Genomic DNA, 22703 nt, shown 5'->3' on the forward strand with positions numbered 1-22703 from the left:
ACTGTTACAGTAGGAATTTTGATAATTACATGCATTTCCTACCATCATTGTACTTGCAGCATTGAACTTCAGCAACCTCTGGCAACTGGAAAATACAAGGTCGCTATGGCATCAATAAAGAACTAAAAGGGGAGTAAAAGTCAAAGGTAAAGCAATAGGGTAGATGAGAAAAGAAGGAAGAGAAAACAGGAAGATGTTCAGCCTTTGGTTTAAATATTTTTTTAAAAAGGAACAAAACAGGAAGTTTGAGGAAACAGCAGGAATCAGTGGAAATAGCTGGGACCAAAAAATTAAATAAACCAAAAAGATAAAAACTTTTCATTTGACGTTGTTAAGCAGTCAGTAAGTTCTTACTCAAAATTACCCCTTAAATGAAAAAATAGACACAACTTCACTGTAGCAAGCCTGGACCTCAGCAGCTGCCAGGCAAACTACAGAACAAGTACAGTTATGGAAAGAGTAAGGTATGGGTCAAGGTTTGTTAGCTACTGTAGTCTTCTGGCTAACAAGGATTTCTAAAATAAATGCATTTTCATCACTTAAACTTTAAGCAAATGTAACTGAGCTACCAGTGTTTTTATAAATAAGTATAATTTCTTGCAAATTGCACTTTTAAACTAAAATTTCCATAAATTAGCATTTGACAAAAAAATATTTTCTCTTATTTTAACACAGGTTTTTAAGATTGTGGGGTTTATTCTTTGGAACTACGGGCTGTACAAAGTAAGTCAACCATAGGTATCAGCCCAGCACTGTAACCCTCTTATACCCCATTACAGCTACATTAGAAGCTAATATTGGCACATCTGCCATCAAGACAATGCTTTTGGACACTTTAAGCACTGTCATTTGGGGTCCAGTAGTGAATGAAGTATCAATGATCAGACAGGCTCACACAACTTGTGTTTCTCTGCCTTCAGAGCAATTGTGCCACAGTAGCACAGAGGGAGAGGCCAGGTCGCCTGCCCCTTGGCACATCCTATGGTAAAAGTTCCCCAAGCAACACTGGTAAGAGCCAGCTTTGCCACTGTCACATGATGGCACTAAGACATGGGTCCCAAGACCTCAAGTGGTCTTGCTAACTAAGTTCATCACAGTCTATACTTCTAGCACCAAGTTATAGTGGTGCGTAGGGGGCTGTTACTGTGTGGCATGTGTATTCTCTCCTCATCAAATTATTGTTCAAGTAAAACACTTCCATTTCAGCTCAAAAAGTGGATGAAACAATGCATTCCCACACAAGTCAAATACTGCTGTATCTTGCAGTAAGGAAATATTGCTGCTGGAACACCTGAGATAGTTTCTTGACATAACTGTCAATCGGGATCTTAAAGCTGTGGCTGGATTTCTCCTCTCACACCTACACACATAAACCATTGCAATGAAAAATGGCAGTAGTCTTTCAGGCCTAAAGGATGACTTTGAATGGAGAGTAGAGATGCTGGGCCTGTTTGCTTTGTTGTTTGTGTAGAGTTTTTTAAAGTAGCACAGAGCTGTTAGAAGCATAGAACGGTAGGGGTTGGAAGGGACATTTAGAGATCATCTTGTCCCACTCCCTTGCTCAAACGCATTAACCTAGATCAGGTCGCATAGGAATGTGTCCAGGCGAGTCTTGAAGACGTCCAAGGAATGAGACCACAACCCCTCTGGGCAGTCTGTGCCAGGGCTCCCTCACTCTCACAGTTAAAGGGTTTTTTCTTATGTTTAAATGGAACTTTTTGTGTTCCAGCTTCATCCCATTACGCCTTGTCTTGTTGCTAGATACAAGTTAGGAACTTAAGCAAAGGCGCCTTTTCAAGAAGCCAAGGCGGTGCACTGCCCCCAGGTCCCTGAACGCCGGCAGCAGCACGTACCCGCACCCAGACCTCCCCACCCGTCTTCCCTACCCCAGCCCTGCTCTGCCCGTGGCAGACCGCACACACCGAAACCCACGGACCACCCGAGCGAGCACCGGGCTGCGGCACGCGGCGCCTGCATGGCCGGAGAGGGCTGAGGCCGCAACCTCACCGCCCCCAGGCCCGGACCTCGCCGGGACGGCGCCCGAGCCCCTTCGCTTGCCCCCGGGCATCCATTCCCAAAGCCCACGGGGGCCGAGTCGGGCTAGCAGCTCCTCCCTGGGCCGCTGCACCTGCCCGCGGGGGAGGAGAGACTTTACCTGCCGATGACCGCAACCTGAGAGGGCTCCATGCCTGCGGGGGCCGGGGATCAGGAGATGGGCGATAGGGAACCAGCACAGCGACACTGCCACCGCTGCCTTAACGAGCGACCGGCCCCCTCGCCCCAGCTCCCTCCATGTCACGGCCATCCCTATTGGCTCCTGCTACGAGCGCTCCGATTGGCTCCGCGCGGTGCCCCTCAGCGGCTGCTCTTGGTGCCGCCCCCTGGTTTTGGTTTCGCCGGAGCGGACAGGGACAGGGAGAGGGAGAGGGACAGGGAGAGGGACAGGGACAGGGACAGGGACAGGGACAGGGACAGGGACAGAGCCCGCCCCGAGGCGGCGCGGGGAGCGGCAGTGGCGGCGGCATTTGTCCACGAGCTCCCGGTCCCTTGCCCCGCACCTCCACGGACACGGACAAGTCTCCCTGCCCCCCTTATCTACCAGCGGCTCTCACTTGGGCCCAGCCCTACCTAACTCCCTTCCTTCCCCTCCCCACGCTCCACAGGCTGCCGAGGGCACTGCTATGACACCTCTCATGGTACCGGCGTGGCCGTCCTCACGAACTCGACGTACTGGCAGCGCAGCTTCGGCCCAGCCTCGGGCTGCACCAGGAGGTAGGCAAGGGTAGCCTTTGCCGCGACAGAGCCTGCCTGTCATGTACCATACCCACTTTGGGGTAAGACAAGGCCAAGCTTTTACCCAACTGTTAAAAAGGACAGACCTCTGTGGCGTGAACACTCGAAGGTGTTCAGATGGCCTCGGGTGAGCTCGCAGTGAAACTGGAACACCTCCGGAAGTCTAGGCCTTGGGATTCACAATTGCCTTTGGAGACTCCATCACATTTCTGCCAGAGACAGAACTAGAATGTATCAACCCCCTTTGCTCTCAGTTTTTCACAGGGCACAAATGAATTCCAAAGTAAGTTCAAATTTGATATTTAATTCTACACTTTTTGCACATTAAGCAAGGCCTTATTCTTGAAAATACATTCTTCTTGAAGTATGACTTTTTTAATTGCCATGCTTTATTATTGTACAAGCACTTTAAAAAAACGTGCAAAAAATGTGACATTACAATGTCAACATTTTAATGTGCTATACAACACCTGTTGTTCCTGATGGCATACTGCGTTACTCAGTTTTTCTAAATCAGTGCAGTTCCTACTCATCTGCATATTGCTGAGTTACAATGATGAATATTCCTGAAAAGGAACTAAAGTTTCTGTGATTTTGTGATTTTAAATGCTTACTTGTTATCAAAGATTACATTACTGTATTCTTACTAAACTTAAAAAATAGTTGCAAGTATTCTTGCATTTCTGGCTTTCTTAAAAAAACTAAATTGAAAATTAATCAAATGTTTCATAGTTACCGACAAAGTTCTGTGGACATTAGTTTGTCTATCATTTCTTCTAGTTTCCAAGAAAACAAAAACACAAACCCAAAAAGCTACATAATCACTTTGTACATCTTTCCCCCTCACTAGAACTTCAGTAATTTCAGACAACATTCAACAAGGTGACAGAGATCTCAAATGTATAAATTCCTAAAGGCTTCATGAAGGTGACTCAATGACAGCAGGTGGAAAACCAAATGAGTACGTCCTTAACTTCCTGATTTTAACAACATCTGTCCAAACCCGAGACCTGCCAGTAGATGGGAAATGAAGGTGAAGCAAAGTGGCCATAACTGGGCCACAGGAAGACTCAAGGTTTTAAGGCAGAGGGGTGCAGGATGTTGTGCCAGTTATGCTGCTCATAGCTCATATAGGCTGGCAAAGTGTTGTATTATGATTTTTAGCAAGGACCAATTTTTCTTTTTTGAAGACTAATTCAAAATGGCATGACTTGGCATGTGTTACAAGCACAAAGACCTTTGTCTGTCCAAAGCATAACTGAAGCAATCAATGTATGTTTATTTTGTGTACTCCAGGGTTTGCTTCAAAGAAAAAAAATGTTCCTAGAACATAAAACTAATGTCTCCTGGGCTTTGGAAACATGGTTTTCATAACAAGTTCGCCATCACTCCCATTTAAAAGTACTTATCAGTTATTTTAATATTCTTTGACCTCCCGAGATGTGTGTTTATACCTTAAGTTGGCTTAAGTGATAGACCATTAGAGACAAAAGCCATTACAGATAGACAGATGGATTCAGCAGAGCTCTGTTAAACTAAGTATGTGTTCCTGCATAGGTCTGAAAGCTAATCACAGTTGTGATAACAACAGTTATGGGGTTGTTAAGTTCTGTTGGTGAACAAAACAAGAAGTCTATTGCAATGAAATCTGAACAATATTATTATCAACCATACATTAGTTGAAACCACACAGCTCTGCATTAATTATTTGTTCAAGACACTACAGCAGCCATCTTCCCCACTGTTTGTGATGACCAGACGTACTGGTGAGTCCAAACTGAATAGATCAGGAGAAAGAAGTTTGCAAAAAGAAAGGAAAATGCAAGGAATTAAATTCTCAGAAGTGCAAGTTAAGAAAAGATGATTTTTAAAAACCAGTAAAGTTTAATTTTTGTGTATTAGCAAAAGAAATTTTAGGGGCAGTGCTCTCTCTGATCCTCCACAACTAGGGACAGTGATTCTCCCCCCTCTTCTGGAATTCACATGGGGAAGACAGAAAGTACCCTACGCCTAGAAACATCAAAAGCCTATAACCAATAATATGCCAAAAGGTCCTGGGTTCCGTTAGGGAATAAAAAGTAGGGCTTCTTCTGGCAGCAGGAGAGGCCCAAGTGGAGCAGAAGTGCACTCACCAGCATATACATTCTTCTGAGTTCAACAGCAGTACGAGGAGACTTGTATTGGGAGCTGCAAAATTGATCCCTCCATATTTTTTAGTCTCTATTGAGTATGCTTCTCTGCTGCCTCACTTGAGGAGTAGAAATCTGCTACTGGCTGGAGAGACGAGGTGGGTTTACTGCAAGGGAGGAGCAAGACAGTATGAAAGAGTCATGTAACAAGCAAGGGGAAATAGCATTAACTGTGAGCCACAGGGAGGTGGAACATAGAGGAGATATGGATTCCCCCTTGCAGGAAATACAGAAATTGCATGCTTCTAAAACACAGTGTCCTAGCCTAAGTTTTTGGCATGGGATGAAAACAGATGTATACTTCACATTTGTTGAGTGTTAGGTTGGTTTAATACATTACTTGCTCACCAAAGCATCCAGAAAGTGCATTTATTTTGTAACAGACTATAGTATGTTGCTACTACAATTTTAATGGTTCAGAAAACATAATGCCTTAAAATGACACCTTTAATTTAATGACTTTATTCTGTAGAGTTCTATCTTATGGTTTGCATACTGTCATTATAATTAGTTATTATATTAAAATCATGCTGCAATTACAACTGTAATTATTGCTAGTAGTTTGTGCAGTTAATTTAAATGATCTTTCACAGTGCAAATTGTCTGATGCAAGTACTATTTAGCAATATTGCTAAAATGCAGGGTCTTAAAGAAGTTATTTGCAGGAACCAGAAAGTAAATAGCAGTAAAACAGGTATCACAAAAACATGACTGAGCAAAACTAAGTAGAATTATATCCTTTAATAATAAAAATACCTGTTAACAAGGTAATTTTCCTGTTGAAATGTCTTTTAATTGCAAACAACAGATACATTATTCATATGTATTATTCATAATGAGGTTCTTCCATTTTGTTTTCAAATTTTATGTAAATTCATTTATTTACTTGCTTTACTAAAAACAAACTGGATAGTAAATTTATATTAATAGCTCATTAAAAATCTTTCAGTATAGCTATTTTAGCTAAAAAAATCCTCATTAAGAACCTACACTGGAAACATTCTGATCCTTGTACTTACCATTTTATCAAGAATAGCTCTATTAACTTTATTTTCAACTTAGCTACTCTCAACGTAAGTTACACATACACAGAGATCACAAATATAAAATTGATTTTTTTAATCTCCCAGAGACAAAAGGCTTCTTCAACTTACTGTTTCAATGTTAGGAAGCATTTACTGTAAAAACTGTATGCTAAAAAGTGCTAGAGAGTTGTGGTTTTAATAAAACAGGCTGCCCAGAGTGATTGTAGAGTCTCCTTCCTTGGAGGTCTCCAAGACCCACCTGGACATGTTCCTATGCGACCTGATCTAGGTCAACCTGCTTCTGCAGGGGGGTTGGACTAGATGATCTCTAAAGGTCCCTTCCAATCCTACCATTCTATGATTCTAACACACATACTGCTCATATACTTGATAACAGAAGAAAATAACATGCAATATGTATCTGCTGATGAAAGAGCCCAGAGTATCAAGGCTGTAACACTCAGCAAAATACTGAACAGTTGAAGCTTGATTTGACAAGTATAGAACGATCATGATGTGAGTTTTTAATTTGTAACGGTTTTTAAATTTAGTTATCAAGTTCAATTACAATACAACTGATATCTTCAACACCCGCCCCCCCTCAAAAAAAAAAAAGAGATTTTGAAAGGTTAAGTATTAAAAGGGCTTTAATTTTACATGCACTCCATCATTTCTTTCCATACAGTAATTTTTAGAGGTAGGCTGACAAGATCTGTTCCCAGAGGAGCAGTTAGAGGCAGCTTCACTGTTTGTGGCAGTTGAGCTAGCTGGAGGGTCTGTGCACAACAGCAGAAAACTTCTGAACACTGGTCAGTTCAGAATTCAATGCTAGAACATTGCTCTTTAAAGACTGTAATGGGAGGATTACTTTTTCAATTCAAACTATTTCTGAAAAGACCAATTAGTGGGTGATTAGACAAACAGTCAAACTGCCAGAGTAAGGGTAAGGTACATGCTAGCAGTGATTATATCAGGCAGAGGATGGCCAGTAACCCCTGAACCCAAGTTAGCAGGTCTTGAAACAAGTTTAGTCAGATCCCAGTGGTGCCTCAGCACTGTTTTATTTACAAGATAGATGTACTGCCTGCTTATCATATTGCCTTCTTTCCAATGCCGTAGGTAAATGGGCTGAAACATCAGAATATGCTGAGCACCAGTATGTCCAGGCCCTTGATCTGGAAAAGTTGGGTGGCAGTGTTAGGTTTCTTGTCACAGAGTGTACTTGCTGCATGAGTACCTATGAATGTGTCTGGGGACAATCAGAAAAGTCTAAAAAAGCCAAAGCTCAATTACATATGAGGAGTCTCGGGCAGAAAAGAGAGGCTGGAAAGGTATATATCCTTCTGGTGCTGAAAGTCATAACTTGTGGCAAATAACACCTGATTTTTTTTTCCACGTTAAGTCTGTTATTCTGCAAAATACTTGTATTCCAGAAACTTCCAGTATAAAGTTTCTCACAGCCAAAGTTCTCAAGTGTGAAAGCTGTTCATGCATGGAACGTGAACAGGTTCATGCAAGAAGTGATAATGCCTTAATACTTAATGTTATCTTTATGTCTTTTGTTGGGAGCGGCAGCAGAAAGACCTTTCACTCAATATTCTCTGTGCCTTATCTCTTCAGAAAGAACTTTGAGGCTGGAAGGTGAGCAGCAGAAAGCCCTGACATTGCATAATGCTCACAAATCCTGACCACAAAAAGGGTGTCTGACTGACTATACTGTATATTGTCTTGCAGCGTTCGTGTTCTGTTAGCATAAGGCAGTATGAGTTGGTTTTACAATGGGTCTCGCAAAGTATTTTCTCTCTCAAAAATACTCACAGGCATGTTCTGCTCTATTCTGTTTCCCATTTAGGGATAGGAAACTTCCCCCAGAGTGTAATGATTTCTTGTGGGCAAATCAGCTGACACTTGTCAGATACCAACAAGAGAAAGCTGTAAAAATGGTAGTAGGAATCATTTTCTAAGACATTACAGCCTTTGTTTATTTAGTTTCAGAGACTATGGCAAATGGGAAACCTTACTGATGCTTGTTATTGAACATTTCAGTTTTGAGAACAGAATAAATAGTGTGGCTGAGCACCCTGACAGTGAGCAGTGACTGTGACTAGGTCTCTGCTTGGAGGTGCCAGCTGCACCCCAAGAGCCAGTGGAGCCCTGCTGTGCTCCAGAGGGCACAGACCAGCAGCAGTCTGGAGCTTGAGAAATACACTCTGAGGTACTCTCAAGTGTGGGACACATGCTATATGAGACACACAGCTATGCAAGAAGCTATTTACTTTATCATAGTAGATTTACTTTTGTGCCATAATAGCAAATATATAGCATGAAATACTGGCTTTCACCATAAAATGACTTTACTCTTGGGAAGAGATGCAAAGAAATTTAAAATAGGTGTAAGAATGGGAAAGATGTCCTGAGGCCCCTTGTGACCTGAATTATTCTATCATCCTGTGATCCTAAATTTCCAGTAATGGAAGTCCAGAATTTCCTTGCTTCCTGAATTTTAATGCTCTCTGTTTAATGTTTCAGAAACATTAACTCCTTTATCCTAATGATTTTCTCTTTAAAGTCAGTAAATGCCATCCATGCTGTAGAATTTCATTTGCACAGAGCAAAGCAATGTCTAGCTGACAACAGATCTTGTTACCATTTATGTTTTGCTTATCCCTTGGACTAAAGGTAGGCAGTCTGACGAGTCCACCACAGTAGTTTTGTGTTGCTTTTCCAGATGATGAGGAAAGCATCAGGGGAAGCACAATTTGTCTGCACATCCATCACACGACCAACTTTTATTTCTTAGCACACGGACAGGCTCCATTCTTGGAAATATGCATAACCTAACTCACGTTTGTATGTTTGCAGGATCAATTCAGACTAAATCCTAGAACAAGGAAAAAGTCAGAATTGGAAAATCTGACTGGAAAAACTCAGAGCAGTAATGTCGCATCTAAAAGATGGTAATGGTAACGCTGCAGTTGTGGGGATCCCTCCCTGCTGTTAGGCGTTTTGGGGGACAGAGTATTATTGCTGTTTAATTTGCAGAAACGAGGTGAGGGGCGAGTTTCTTTTTAAACCCCAAAACTAAGCACACTCAAACCAATCCCAGCAGGAAGATGAAGAGCAGCGGGTGAGCCGGCTACTCTGACGGACAATTGCCCTGCCCACGGGAACGTCCTCCCGCAGGTCGGGACGCCCACACGGCTGTGCGCATGCGCGCGGCGCCCTGCTGCGCCCTCCTCTCGCCGATGGGCGCGGAGCATCATGGGGCCGCGTCTCCCTTAGCAACGCGGCCCGGGCCGCGGCCGCCGCCTCCGTCGTCCCGGGGCCGGGGGAGCTGCGCCTCCGGGCTCCCCGCAGCGGGAAGTGGGCGACCGGCGAGCAGGCCAGGGGCGCCGTGGCGGGGGTGAGGCGCTGGCACTGTGGCGGTGGCTCTCTGAGCATCAGCCGACCTGCCGAGCTCTGCCTGAGAATGGTGTGGCGGTGCCTTCTCCCGCCCGGGGCGCTTATCTCAGCCCCCGCTTCGGGCACTGGCTGAGGGAACCGCGAAAGGGAGCTATTCGGCGTCGGGCCGCGGGGGCGCCGTGTACGGCGCAGAGGAGGCTCCAGCCGAGCGGGTAGCGGCGGGGGCATCCTCCCGCTGGAGCGGAACTGGCCCCCAGCGGTCTGCAACGCTTTGTCCTGTTAGGGCTTACTTGCTAACGTGCATATCTTTCTTATGATCGCTGAAATCAAATCTTAAGATTTCTTTGCTTGGCTACGTATTTTCCCAAAAGTCTTCAGTGAGAGAAAGACCACAAGGTGACTGCAGCCGTCTTAGACGCTAAAGTAGTCCTGAAGAAAGATGTTTTAACCCAGGGATCTTTAATTGTAGCTTTTAAAAACTACTTGAAATGGCAAAATTATATGAAGAATGTTACATGTAGTGAATAGCTGTGGCAGTGTAGGTATCTGTAAGGACACAGATGAAGGAAGATTGAAAGAGATATTTTCAAGACCCACCTGGACACATTCCTGTGACCTGATCGAGGCTGACCTGCTTCTGCAGGGGTTTGGACTAGATGATCTCTAAAGGTCCCTTCCAACCCTACCATTCTATGATCTATCATTAGACTGACTACTATGGTTTGAACTTAAAAAAAATGGGAAACTTTAGCATATGAGAGAATTGTCTTAAATATGAATTATCTGTGAATGTAAAGGAACCATTCTGAAGGTAACACAGTTACTTGTACAATCATTTAGTTTTCTGATCAGTATCTTTAAATCAGTTGTCATGACAGTAGTAAAAATACCTAACAAAATATAATTCTATGAAATGGTGCCATTTAATATGATTTATAGGCAAACCCTAATTTTTATTACTAATCATAGCTATTTTTCATTTCAAATACATTTAAATTGAATCTCTTTTGAACTCTTGAACTTTATAACTTTATATTTTCCATTTTTAAAGATTGTTTAAGATCACAACGTTAATGTTTGGTGTGTTAACTATTTCACAGAAAAATGATGCAAAATGTGCATCTGGCTCCTGAGGACGATGAAGATGATCTTTATTCTGGCTACAATGATTATAATCCCACATTTGACACAGAGGTAAAAATATTTGCTGTTTCCCACTTTTCCCATACGTAGAATTTTAACAAGTATAAGATGAGAATATGTGGGTACTGTAACATGCAACTGTAGTACTGCTTTGAAGTGAAGGTTTCTTTATTTAGCAGGAAATACATAGAGTTTCACTGGGATCCCTTTGAGTAATTATTTTTAGTAGTTTTCCGACAAAATATGTGTATGTATCTCATAGCAGATCTAATGTGTGTTAATGGTTAGAATTGTAAAGTACAAAACCATAGTTAACTTGAAGGCCATATTCACTGTTGTGACACGTTCAATGTGGTGTTTGCCAGACAGCATGCAGCAGCAACTTTCCTGAAAAAATAGTCAATAGGTCATTAGTCTCTTACTGTGCTGCAGCTGAAGAAGGTGACAGTGGAGTCCTGCAGGTCTCTGTGCAATCAGTAGAGCATCTGGGATGATTTAATGATAACACAGACCACTTTGTAGTAACTGCTGATTGGAAAAATGGAGTCATTTGGTCCAGACCTACTACCTTGCTCAAAGCAGGGCCAGTGTTGTGAGACTTGACATCTTGTGTGAAAACCAAGTGCGAAATTCATGTGAATTGCAGTGTAACCTCAGAGACGTGAGATATCTGAATATGTCAGTGTGACAGGCAGTAGTGGTAAAATTTAGAAATAGTCCTAGCAGTAAGCTTTATAAAATTTCATATTCTGTTTTGTCACTGAAGCTCTGCTTCCTCAGTGTGTTTGTTATTTTTCATGGAAAATGAGTTTTTACATTTACTAATGTAATTTTTTTTTAAATAGACAAAATAATATATTGTCAATAAAACCTGTCATTGAGTTGGTTTGAAGTAAAGTATTTTTGGAAGATGAATTGAGGTATTTTTACCTATCTGGTTTCAGTAATCATAAGGTTCTGGCATTATGGTTTTGGGTGTTGTAGGTTTAAAAGAGTTGATATTTTTATTTTATCTTTTCTAGGATTTAGAAAATGATGTAGCTTTTCAACAGGCAGTAGTAACAAGTCATGGTAGAAGACCTCCTGTAAGTACCTTATAAAATGCATTGCAATAGGGTAGACTTTCTCTAGAGTCCTACATCTAATTTTAGCACTGGTGCAAATTTATTTTAGGAATCTCTTATCTTTTTTTGTTTGTTGCTAACACAAAGATACAGATTTTAGTTATTTACTTGAAAAATAAGTACAAAATTAGGAAAGCACAAGTTCCATTAAATTCTGGAGTTAAGCTGGAACAAACAAGGAACTTTGGTTGGAAATGTGTGTTCTTGTTTGATAAAATGAGATAACACCATGTCAGTGAGCAAAGCTATATATTCTGTTTAATATTCTACGTATAGAATTCCTCGCTCTAACATGTAAGGTTGAGATGCATACTAGACAGTGCGTGGGATTTAGTAAATCGTATGTTATTGTTCTGATCAGATTTTTTTCATATTCATATAATTTACGTTAATTTTCTTACTTTCATTTAGCTATGACTTTAGTTTTGGAAATTGGCATAAGATTAAGTTGGTACCTGCACTTCATAAATACCTGCTATGTGTCTAAAGAAGAGCTGGAACTTTCCGATTAGTATTAGTTCTTTGCCCAAATAATCTGGTTCTACAGTGAGAATCCTTTCTATAACAGTTAGAACATTTCTATGAATTCAGTATATAAACTATATAGAAATACCAATAATTAATATGTGATTGTTAACTAACTTCACAGTCACAGGCCCTGGTTCTCATGGGGGGGCTTCAACATCCTAGTATTTGCTGACAAAGTCACTCAGCCAACCACACACAGTCCAGGAGGTTCCTGCAGTGTGCTGATGGCAACTTCCTGACTTAAGTGGTTGAGGAGCTAACAGGGAGAGGTGTGCTGCTGGACCTTGTACGGACAACTTCAGAAAGTCTAGTTGGAGATGTGAAGATTGGAGGCAGCCTTGGCTGCGGTGACCATGAGATGGTGAAGTTCAAGATCCTGTGTGGAAGAAGACGGCAGTAAGCAGAATTGCAACCCTGGACATCACGAGAGTTAACTCTGACCTCTTCAGAGACCTGCTTGGAGGTCTCATGAGCTAGGACCCTAGAAGGAAAGGATGCCTAGGAAAGCTGGTTAATGTTCAAGCACCACTTCCTCCAAGCCCAAGACTGATGTATTCTCACAAATAAATCATGTAAAGCAAGTAGGAGGCCTGCATGGATGAGCAAGCAGCTTCTGAAACAAATGGAAAAAGAAAATCTATGGAATGTGGAAAAAGGGCATGGTCACATGGAAAGAGTATAGGAGTGTCGTCAGAGTATTCAGGGATGCAACGAGGAAGGCTAAAGCCTTTGTGGAATTAAATCTGGCAAGGGATATAATGAACAAAAATAAGGGCTTCAAGTACATTCACAGCGAAAGGAAGACTTGGGAGAATGTGGGCCTGCTGCTGAATGAGGTGAGTGCCCTGGTGATGGAGTTTACAGAGGAGATGAAGACACTGAATGCCTTCTTTTCTTCAGTCTTTGCTGCCAAGAAAGTTTGGAGAAAGGAAGAGCTTCCCTTCGTGGAGGAGAATTGTGTTAGAGATTTGTTAGGCAAGTTGAACACCTACAAATCCATGCGTCCTGATGGGATGCACCCATAAGTGCTGAGGGAGCTGCTGATGTTATTGTAAACCACTCTCCATCATTTTTGAACAATCATGGAATACAAGTGAGGTACCTGAGGACTGGAGAAAGGTCTTCAAAAGGGGCATGATCTGGAAAATTACAGGCCTGTCAGCCTCACCTCTGTCCCTGTAAAAGTGACGGAACGGCTCATTCTGGATGTCATCTCAAAACACAGAAGGAAAAGACGATTATTAGGAGTCAATGTAGATTCACCAAGGAGAAATCATACACAACCAGCCTGATAATTTGCTGTAGTGGCATGACTGGCTGGATAGATGAGAGAAAAGCAGTGGATGTCTACTGCCTTGACTTCAGCAAGGCTTTTGACAACATCTCCCATAACATCCTCATCAAAAAGCTCAGGCGGTGTGGATTGGATGAGTGGACAGTGGGGTGGATCGAGAGCTGGCTGAATGACAGAGCCCAGAGGGTGGTTATCTGTGGTGCTGAGCCAAGTTGGAGGCCTGCGGCCAGTGGAGTTCCACGGGGGTTGATTCTGAGGCCAGTCATACTCAAAGGCTTGATCAACAACCTGGATGAGGGGACAGAGTGTACCCTCAGCAAGTTCCTTGACACCAAACTGGGAGGACTGGCTGATTCCCCAGAAGGCTGTGCTGCCATTCAGTGGGATCTCAACCGGCTTGAGAGTTGGGCAGAGAGGAACCTCATGAGGTTCAACAAGGACAAGTGCAGAGTCTTGCACCTAGGGAGAAACAACCCCATGCACCAGGACAGGCTGGGGGTCGAACTACTGGAGAGCAGCTCTGCAGAGAGAGACCTGGGAGTCCTGATTGATAATAAGCTATACATGAGCCAGCAATGTGCCCTCATGGCTAAGAAGGCCAATGGCATCCTGGGATGCATCAAGAAGAGTGTGGCCAGTAGGTCAAGGGAGGTTCATCTCCCTCTCTACTCTGCCCTGCTGAGGCATCTGGAGTACTGTGTCCAGTTCTGGGCTCCTTAGCTCAAGAGGGACAGGGAAGTGCTGGAGAGAGTCCAGCACAGGGCCACCAAGATGATCAGGGGACTGGAGCATCTTTAATATGAGGAAAGGCTGCGGGAACTGGGCTGTTTAGTCTGGCGAAGAGGAGACTGAGGGGAGATCTTATTAACATTTATAAATATCTAAAGGGTGGGTGTCAGGAGGTTGGGACATCCCTTTTTTCTATAGTAGCTAGCAACAGGACAAGGGGTAATGGGATGAAGCTGGAACACAAGAAGTTCCACTTAAACATAAGACAAAACTATTTCACTGTTCAGGTGAGGGAGCCCTTGCACAGGCTGCCCAGAGAGGTTGTGAAGTCTCCTTCCTTGGAGGTCTTCAAGACCTGCCTGGACATGTTCCTATGCGACCTGATCTAGGTGAACCTGCTTGTGCAGGGGGTTGGACTAGATGATCTCTAAAGGTCCCTTCCAACCCCTACCATTCTATGATTCTATGAGCCAGCAAATTGCCCTCGTGGCCAAGAAGGCCAATGGCATCCAGGGATGCATCAAGAAGAACGTGGCCAACAGATCAGGAGAAGTTCTCCTTTCCCTCTACTCTGTCCCAGTAAGGCCACATCTGGTGTACTGTGTCTAGTTTTGGACTTCCCAGTTCAAGAGTGATAAGGAACTTCTGAAGAGAGACCCGTGGAGGGCTACAAAGATGATCAGGGGACAGGAACATCTCTCTTACAAGGAAAGGCTATGCGACCTGGAACTGTTTGGCCTGGAGAAGACTCAGAGGGGACCTTATCAGTACTTATTAATACTTAAAGGGTGGGTGCTGAGAGAAGGAGGCCAGTCTTTTCTGTAATGCCAAGTGACAGTACCAGGGTAATGGGTTAAAACTGTAACACAGGAAGTTCCTTTTGAACATGAAGAAAAACTTCTTTCCTGTGAGGCTGAGGGAGCCTTGGCACAGGTTGCCTGGGGAGGTCTCCATCTCTGGAGGTTTTCAGAATCTGCCTGGACATGATCCTGTGCAACCAGTTCTGGGTGAACTTGCTTTAGCAGGGGTTTTGGCTAGATGATCTCTAGAAGTCCCTTCCAACTCTGACCATTCTCTGATTCTGGTTCTGTAATTGGTGGTGACATTTTTTTTTTCACTTAGGTGACTGCTAAAATTCCTGGTACATCATCTTCAAGACCTTTAGCTACTGGATTTGGGGTATATTTTCATTCTGTTGTATTCTTAATCAAAATGAGGTGTTTGCTGAAAAGTACCATGTAATCTCTTAGACAAAGTGACTTCTTTTTATATATTTCCTTCCAGTGAACTACATGAATTCATTAATTGTAATTAATTCACAACTATACTCTTGATCAAGACATGGTTAATGATTTTTTTTTTTTTCCTCCCAAACCATACTGCAAATCAGCTTCCATACTGCATAAGGTCATAGATTCCAAGATACCAACTCAAGTTTCTTGTAGGGGAATCTGAATGGGTTCTTATTTGGGCTTGGGAAAGTTAAGATGAAATTATGTCTTCAAAATATGGGCTTTCAAATCACCTCTAGTTTAATCATGAGTTGGTTATTTCCATTAGTAAACTTAACCCATTGTACTCTTAAATAGCACTTTAACCTGGTTTGCAATGGCAATAGAAGTTATGCACCAGTGATACATCCATCATTCCCATGTCCCAGTAAATATTCAACCTGTTAGCCCATCTCAGTCAAATTTGAAAAGACAGTGCTCTTATATGTAAAGTTCCTGTAAGGCTGCCCAGGGAGATTGTGGAGCCTCCTCCTCTGGAAGTTTTCAAAACCCACCTGGATGCATTCCTGTGTGATCTGATCTAGGTGGACCTGCTTTAGCAGGGAAGTTGGACTAGGTGATCTCTAAAGGTCCCTTCCAACCCCTACCATTTTGTGTGTAAAAGATGAAGAGAGATCACGTTGCTCTAGATATCTTATGCAAGTTAGCTAGGTAACAATATCAAGAACACCTAAATTCTATAATAAGTCACTGAAATAGAACCTTGACTCTGAACCTTCTGTCACCTGCTCTGGATCTGTTCCTTTTGAGACTGCTTTTTCTTAGCAGTTGTATTTTTAAATGTTTTGTGTAGTACCACTCCGTGACAAGAGAAGCTCTCGTGTTACAGGAGTGCAACAAAAGATACTTCCTATAGATAATAAAGACTAAAATGTTTATCTGCATCAGCAAATCTGGAAACCTCCAAAGCATCGTCAAGTCCACAGTACTGCCTGTTTCACTCTGCAGATTTGCTTCTCCTACACTACAGTTAGTGTAGATTTAGCCTCAGCAGAAAATAGTCATTGTGTGTGATAGATCATGTGTAAAATAGTAAAACATAAGCCAGTAAATGGAAATTAAGAGAATGTTTTTTCGTGATCTGAAACTCTTTATTTTGGTCTGTTTGTGTTGTACATTTCTAGCAACCTTTACTACTTGCTACTAAATGTTTCACTTTTTTTCCTTTCATTACACTGCTACATTTTACATTACACTGCTATAGAAGGCCAGTACGCAACATGTCAGCTAATGGAGAAGATATCCATTGGCAGTTTCAAAGTATATCTGTATTTATTGTAAAATAAATCTTCATGAAAATATGACTTAAAATCTGCTTCTATATTAATCTCTAATCAGCATTACTCAGAATCATACTGAAGTATTTTGTTTAAATTACTTGTTCAATTTAAAGATAATAATTTAAGTAACTTACTAATGGAAAGTACTGCTGCCTCAGATAAATTTCTATATATTTCTTTAAAAGGTCTGACAGAACTATCCAATTACGTAAAAACCAATACTGTTAATTTTTTGCTAACTGAATCATTCAACATCTTTAAAATCTGTCAGGCACTGGCAGTATGTTGTGTATGAATAACATCAATGGAAATTTTGCTGTGAGAGTTATATCAATGCTTAAGACTCGGTGTTGATAAGACTGTACATGGGCTTTATAGGCTTCTAATGCTTTGTGAATACTAGTTTCAAACAATTTGCTTATTTTTTTAGTCAAAGGCAAGTTTAACTTCATCTATGGGAAGACCAATGACAGGAGCTATACAGGTAAAAGTTTCAGTATTTACATTTTATGTTGGTTTGGGCAATGAAGTTTTCTGGTTAGTGTTTGGATTTGATAAAAGTGTTTAAAAGTTCGTTGAAACAACACAAATTATTACAGTTTTAGTTTGTACTTTTTTGAAAGTGCTGCTGTCAGAAAGCATGAGGGCTATGATGAGTATTTATTTGAGCACAGAGTTGGAAGCAATACCACTTTTTAACCAGTGCTTTTTAACACTTACTTACATGCAATTAATATTTTTCACTGAAACAAGAGAGAGCTAGATTCTGCTTTTCATGTATTCCTTATGTACTTATACTCTAATAAGAATTCTGATGCAATTCAGCAATGACTTTCTAACCACCACCCTTAAGTGTATTGACTTAGTGTTAAATAAATCTATAGGTGTGATATTCTTTTGTGTCAGCTCAGGTAGGAAACAGGAATTATCAGAAAGCATCAAGAGTAGGGCCACTCCCTGAGGGAAGGCAAACCAGGAGTCTAGAAGGAACTTACATGTAGTGCAGGGGCCTCACTAGCCACAACCCAGTCCCACAATACGTGAGGAAGGCAAGTAGGATCCACCCAGAAATGGTGGCCATATCCAACCAAAAGTCCAGAACATAAGGTGTGGAGGTTTAGCCCTGGCTGAGTGTCAGGTGCCCACCAAGTTGTTCTATCACACCCCACCCCCCATCTGGACAGGGGAGAGAGAAATATAACAAAAAGTTTGTGAGTTGAGATAAGGACAGGGACATCACTCAGCAGTTAGTGTCACTCCACTTGGAGAAAACTGGTTTGATTTATTAACAATCAATCAAAACAGAGTAGGAAAATGAAAAATAAAAATTGAATCATAAAACACCTCCAGCCACCCCTCCTTCCTGAGCTTCTACCTCCTCCCCCTCAGCAGTGCATGGGACAGGGAATGACACTTATGGTCAGTTTATCACACACTATCTCTGCTGATTCCTCTCGGGGAGGACTCCTTATACTTCCCCTAGTACAGTGTGGAGTCCCTCCCAAGGGAGTTAGTCCTTCCCAAACTTGTCCAACGTGTGTCCATCCTGTGGAGTGCAGTTCTTCACAAACTGCTCTAACATTGGGTCTTATCCACAGGGGAAACAATCCTTCAGGAATGAATGTTCTAGGGTGAGTCCCCCACCCCACAGGGTCACAAGTCCTGACAGCAAACCTGGTTTGGCATGTGCTCCTCTCTCCATGGGTTCACAGGTCCTGCCAGGAACCTGCTCCAGTGTCAGCTTCCCACAGGACCACAGCCTCATTCAGGCATCCACCTATTCTGGTGTGGGGTCCTCCCCAGGCTGCAAGTGGGTCCCTGCGCCCCTGTGGCCTCCATGGCTGCTGGGGCAGGGCCTCACCATGGGCTGCATTATGAGTTGCAGGGGAATCTCTCATCCAGTGCCTGCGCACATCCTTCCCTTCTCTACTGACCATGATGTCTCCAGAGATGTTGTTCCCTTCAGATGCAGTTTAGCAATAACTTTTTCCCTTTCTCACATATGTTAATTACAGAGGCATTATTTCTATCAGTAATTGTCTTGGCCTTGTCAGCAGCAGGTGCATCTTAGAGCTGACTGACACTGGCCCTATCAGATACAGGGGAAACTTCTAGTAGCAGTTTAAAGAAGTCACCCCTGTAGCCCCTCACTACCAAAACGTTGCCATACAAACCCGATGCATAAGGCAATGTCATGATGATGAGATATGTTGAAGGTCAAGCCAAAAAGTCAGTGCATAGGCCAGAGCTGGGACTAATGATGGCTATCCAGGTCCAGAGATACAAAGCAAGGCTATGATCAGTCCAGGAGATCAGTCCACATGTTGAAATCTGGATCAAGGGACTCTGTGACCAGGTATAGTTATGGCTGATGTGGAAACCACAAGTTCTCCAACAAAGCTCAGGCAGGGGCTGAAGGACCAGGGCTGAGCTTAGGTAGAGCTCAGGACCCATAGGTAAGGGTGTGTGGCTGGAGGCCCCAGGTGAGTCTGAGGTTAAGGTTTATTAATGCACTCAGTCTCCTGACAGGGAAGTTTAATAAGCTGACAGGGAGCAGGGACAGACACTGTGTTAGGAGGCATTGTCTGGCAATAAGTTACAAATAATAATAATTAAAAAAAGTAGTTTGTTTGCATCTCTCAGGGTTTACTTAAAGTAAAACCTTCTGACCCATAATCTCATAGCATTCTGTTTATTGTCAATAAAAATTAAGAAACCTGAGTTCTGAAACAATGTGCTAGAGAATGGTCTTAAGGCCAACAATTCTTATGGGTTTTACAGAAACAAAAGGTGTTTCAAATTAAGTATTCAGAATATATGTAAAATTTACAAAAAGTAATAAGTATTCTGTTGTGTTGGTTACAGTTTCCTGATGGTGTTTGCTCCTCTTTGTAGACAGTTATTGTAGAATCACAGAATTCCAGGTTGAACCTTAAAGGTCATGGAGTCCAACCTTTCTTGGCAAAACCATGATCTAAACAAGATAGCCCAGCACTTTGACCAGCCAAACCTTAAGTGTCCAGTGCTGGGGAATCCACCACTTCCCCAGGGAGATCATTCCAACAGCTGATTTCTCATTGTGAAATTTTTTTTTCTCCTGTATCCAACTGAAATCTCCACAAGAGCAATTTTACCCATGACCACTGGTCTTTTCCTTATGAGTCCTTGTAGAAAGGGAGTCTCCGTCTTCTTTGTAGCCACCCATTAAATACGGGAGGATGGTGGTGAGGTCTACACCAAGCCTCCTTTTCTGAAGGCTGAACAAACTCATATTTGAGAAATAAAAACATCTTAAATAATTAGTTTACTGAGGTGGTACCAAATGATTTTTGTAATTAAAGGTTTTATATTGTGTAACTGATGTCTGTAGTCTCCAGTCTATCTTTTAAGAAAATTATCTTAATATGTCTTCCTTTTTTCTTTAAAGGACGGGATTGCTCGACCGATGACAGCAGTGCATGCTGCAGGTTACACTAAGGCAGCTATGAGAGGTATGGTTTGTAGAAATCACCAGCTGCCAGAGGGAGATTTATTTTATGATTTTCAGTGTTCTATTAATTTTTCAGGTTCTTCATTTGATCGTCTTGGCCAAGCAAGAGGTCCTGCTCCACCTCTGGAAATGAGAAATTCAGACAGGTTTGTTTAGTTTGGCATTAAATTATTTCAAAGCATTCACAGCAACAAAAAGCCAACCATGGGTTAAGCTGGAAAGCATTCAACCAATTATGAAGCCTTGAGAGGCCAAACTCTTAACTTTGTGGAATAACGCCACAAACATTTATGCATCTGGTTAGCTGACTCACCAGAGCAGTTGCACAGACTTTCAGGAATGGCTTGATTTCAGTGAATTCTTGTTCTGACTACAGCTCAGAAACCTAGATGTAGTTGTTGTCACACAAGTGCTGTGTTACTTACATAGAATTATGGAGGATTATGCAAGAATGTGTGACAGGCAAGGCACATCATGATTCATGCAGCTCTCTGCTCTTTCTCCCTGTTCACTCAGATCTTGGCACTTGAGGTAAAACTGAGGTTGTGAAAGTTTTGCAGGCTGCTGTGAATGTTCAGGAGTTCACTGAGAATAAGCAATTGAGATTTTCAACATAACACTTGTATTCCTCAAACATAGCTATATATAAATAGGGAATCCCACTGAAATGTTTGGTTATTTAACTGAGGCAAAAATCTAGATGAATAACAACTGTGTAAGGTTCACTTAATTGCACTTAACTACAACATTTCATTTTACTAGGTGTTTGATTTGAAAGTTTTACCAGCCCATGGGTTTGTTCTGTCATTGCTTCTCCCGAACAAACTGGGTCCATGAAATTTACATGTTTGTCTTGTTCTTGTAAGAGGATTTAGGTTTTCTTAGGGTTTTCTTAGTATGAACGTGATATCTTTGCAGGATCTTCTCTGGGCATAGTTTCACATTGTATTTTCTGTGATGGGAAAACCAGTTAGTTGTAACATAATATGTCACTGTGTTGTTTTATTGAGAATATCCTGTGAAAGAGCTTAATATTTGCTGTTACATTACTAGTGTAAATGCTTTTATTATTTGGGTTTTTTTTAGTTCAGAAGAGATGGTGAGGCAGTTGGAAAAAAAAACAAATGAACTTGTTGAAGAAAGCTGCATGGCCAACAGCTGTGGAGACTTGAAACTGGTAATTTTTCTGGATTTTACTTCACTTCCACTATTACGTGAAGAACAATCTGTATAGATAGATGGTTCAATTTGCCTCGGCTTCAAACATTTCAAATTATTAAATCTTAATTCTAATTTTGCTATGGCTTTTTAAATCCAGTGATACCTTGTGTTGCCAAAAGAAAAGGTAGGAGCTGTATTTTTTGTGTATATATTTGTTAAAATTTCAGTCTACAAAAGCTTCCTTCCCCATATTTCCATCAACCTCTTCAAATGGGCCTGACCGATTAGTCATACTGGCACAGATTAGCCCAGTCTAATTTGTGGCTTGCAGTTGGCATTTTTGCAGCATTTGCTTCTCAGATGCTTAAGGATCTTGTCTGAAGGACCTTCTATTTCCTTGATGTTGCTTGGGCTTTTTGGGTAATGTAATTTTCATCCAGGTCTGGCATTCTGCACCAGAGTCAAGCTCACTTAAGCTATCTTCAAAGTATCCCTCCATGTCAGGGGCTGTTTGGTGCTATAGAATATGGTAGACTCTACATATGCTTTTGTTGAACCACAAAATGATCAGCATCGAGATGAACTATACAAGATGACCCTCTAAGCTAAGCAAACCTTATCATTGTTCGGAAGTCTTTGTCTTTGCACTGAGATCTAGAATTCATTCAGCTCTCAAAAGCTATGCTGGACCTAGGGGTGGGGGAACTTTCTTGTCTTGAAGAGGTTTTATATTATCTGATGCTCTCCACACGCAGTGAAGGTCTCCTTAGCTCTTTTCTGCAAAGTGATGTTGTGTGCCTATGTTTGCCTCTTGCCAGACTACATGTGTTATCCTGACAATCTTATCTGTATTTGATGGATTTCTTAAGTAATATTCCTTTGTTTGCATGTTATTTGCCTCCTGTACATGAGAGATTCCCTGATACAGTGGCAGAATCTGCCCTTTGTAGACAAATAGCCAACGTCCCATTAAGAAGCATATCTGGTTTGAGGGTTTTCTCCTCTCTTTCAGACAGCAGTTTACCTTTGGAACTAGTACAAGAAGAATAGGTTTTTCTTGTAAATGATTTTGTCTCCTGAAATGTATTTTCAAATATATGCCATTTACTGTATTAGACTCTTCAAGATTCCAGTTGTCTTGAGGACTGTCTTTCAGGATGGATAACATCTCCTGTCTTTTTACCTACTACAAACAAGCATTGCATCTATTGCTTTTGCAAAAAAAAGATTCCCAGCTCTCTGAATGCATTCTT

The 22703-nt window shown here is 41.9% G+C and overlaps 2 protein-coding genes across 11 annotated transcripts in view; one reads left to right on the top strand and one right to left on the bottom strand.

Annotated features, from left to right (window-relative positions):
* The window catches only part of CRYL1 (crystallin lambda 1), a 53854-nt gene extending 51551 nt beyond the window's left edge, over positions 1-2303 (bottom strand). For both annotated transcript variants that reach the window (XM_061992376.1, XM_061992386.1), the window contains exon 1: positions 2156-2303. In XM_061992376.1, coding sequence (XP_061848360.1) covers positions 2156-2187 — 32 coding nt within the window. In that variant the 5' untranslated portion in view covers positions 2188-2303. The remainder of the gene's footprint in view (positions 1-2155) is intronic.
* Positions 2304-2431: 128 nt separating this feature from the next.
* Positions 2432-22703, top strand: part of IFT88 (intraflagellar transport 88) — a 61907-nt gene continuing 41635 nt past the window's right edge. The window contains exons 1-8 of one of the 9 annotated variants that reach the window (XM_061992426.1): positions 2432-3076; positions 10510-10603; positions 11575-11637; positions 15350-15406; positions 17230-17283; positions 20227-20290; positions 20366-20435; positions 21376-21466. In XM_061992426.1, the coding sequence (XP_061848410.1) occupies positions 10514-10603; positions 11575-11637; positions 15350-15406; positions 17230-17283; positions 20227-20290; positions 20366-20435; positions 21376-21466 (489 nt within the window). In that variant the 5' untranslated portion in view covers positions 2432-3076; positions 10510-10513. Of the gene's footprint in view, positions 3077-4839; positions 5081-9279; positions 9806-9860; positions 10079-10509; positions 10604-11574; positions 11638-14643; positions 15016-15349; positions 15407-17229; positions 17284-20226; positions 20291-20365; positions 20436-21375; positions 21467-22703 lie in introns of those variants that run through there. The other 8 variants (XM_061992435.1, XM_061992399.1, XM_061992446.1 and 5 more) reach the window with 8 other exon arrangements.

Source organism: Colius striatus, chromosome 1, assembly GCF_028858725.1.
Source record: "Colius striatus isolate bColStr4 chromosome 1, bColStr4.1.hap1, whole genome shotgun sequence".
NCBI lineage: Eukaryota > Metazoa > Chordata > Aves > Coliiformes > Coliidae > Colius > Colius striatus.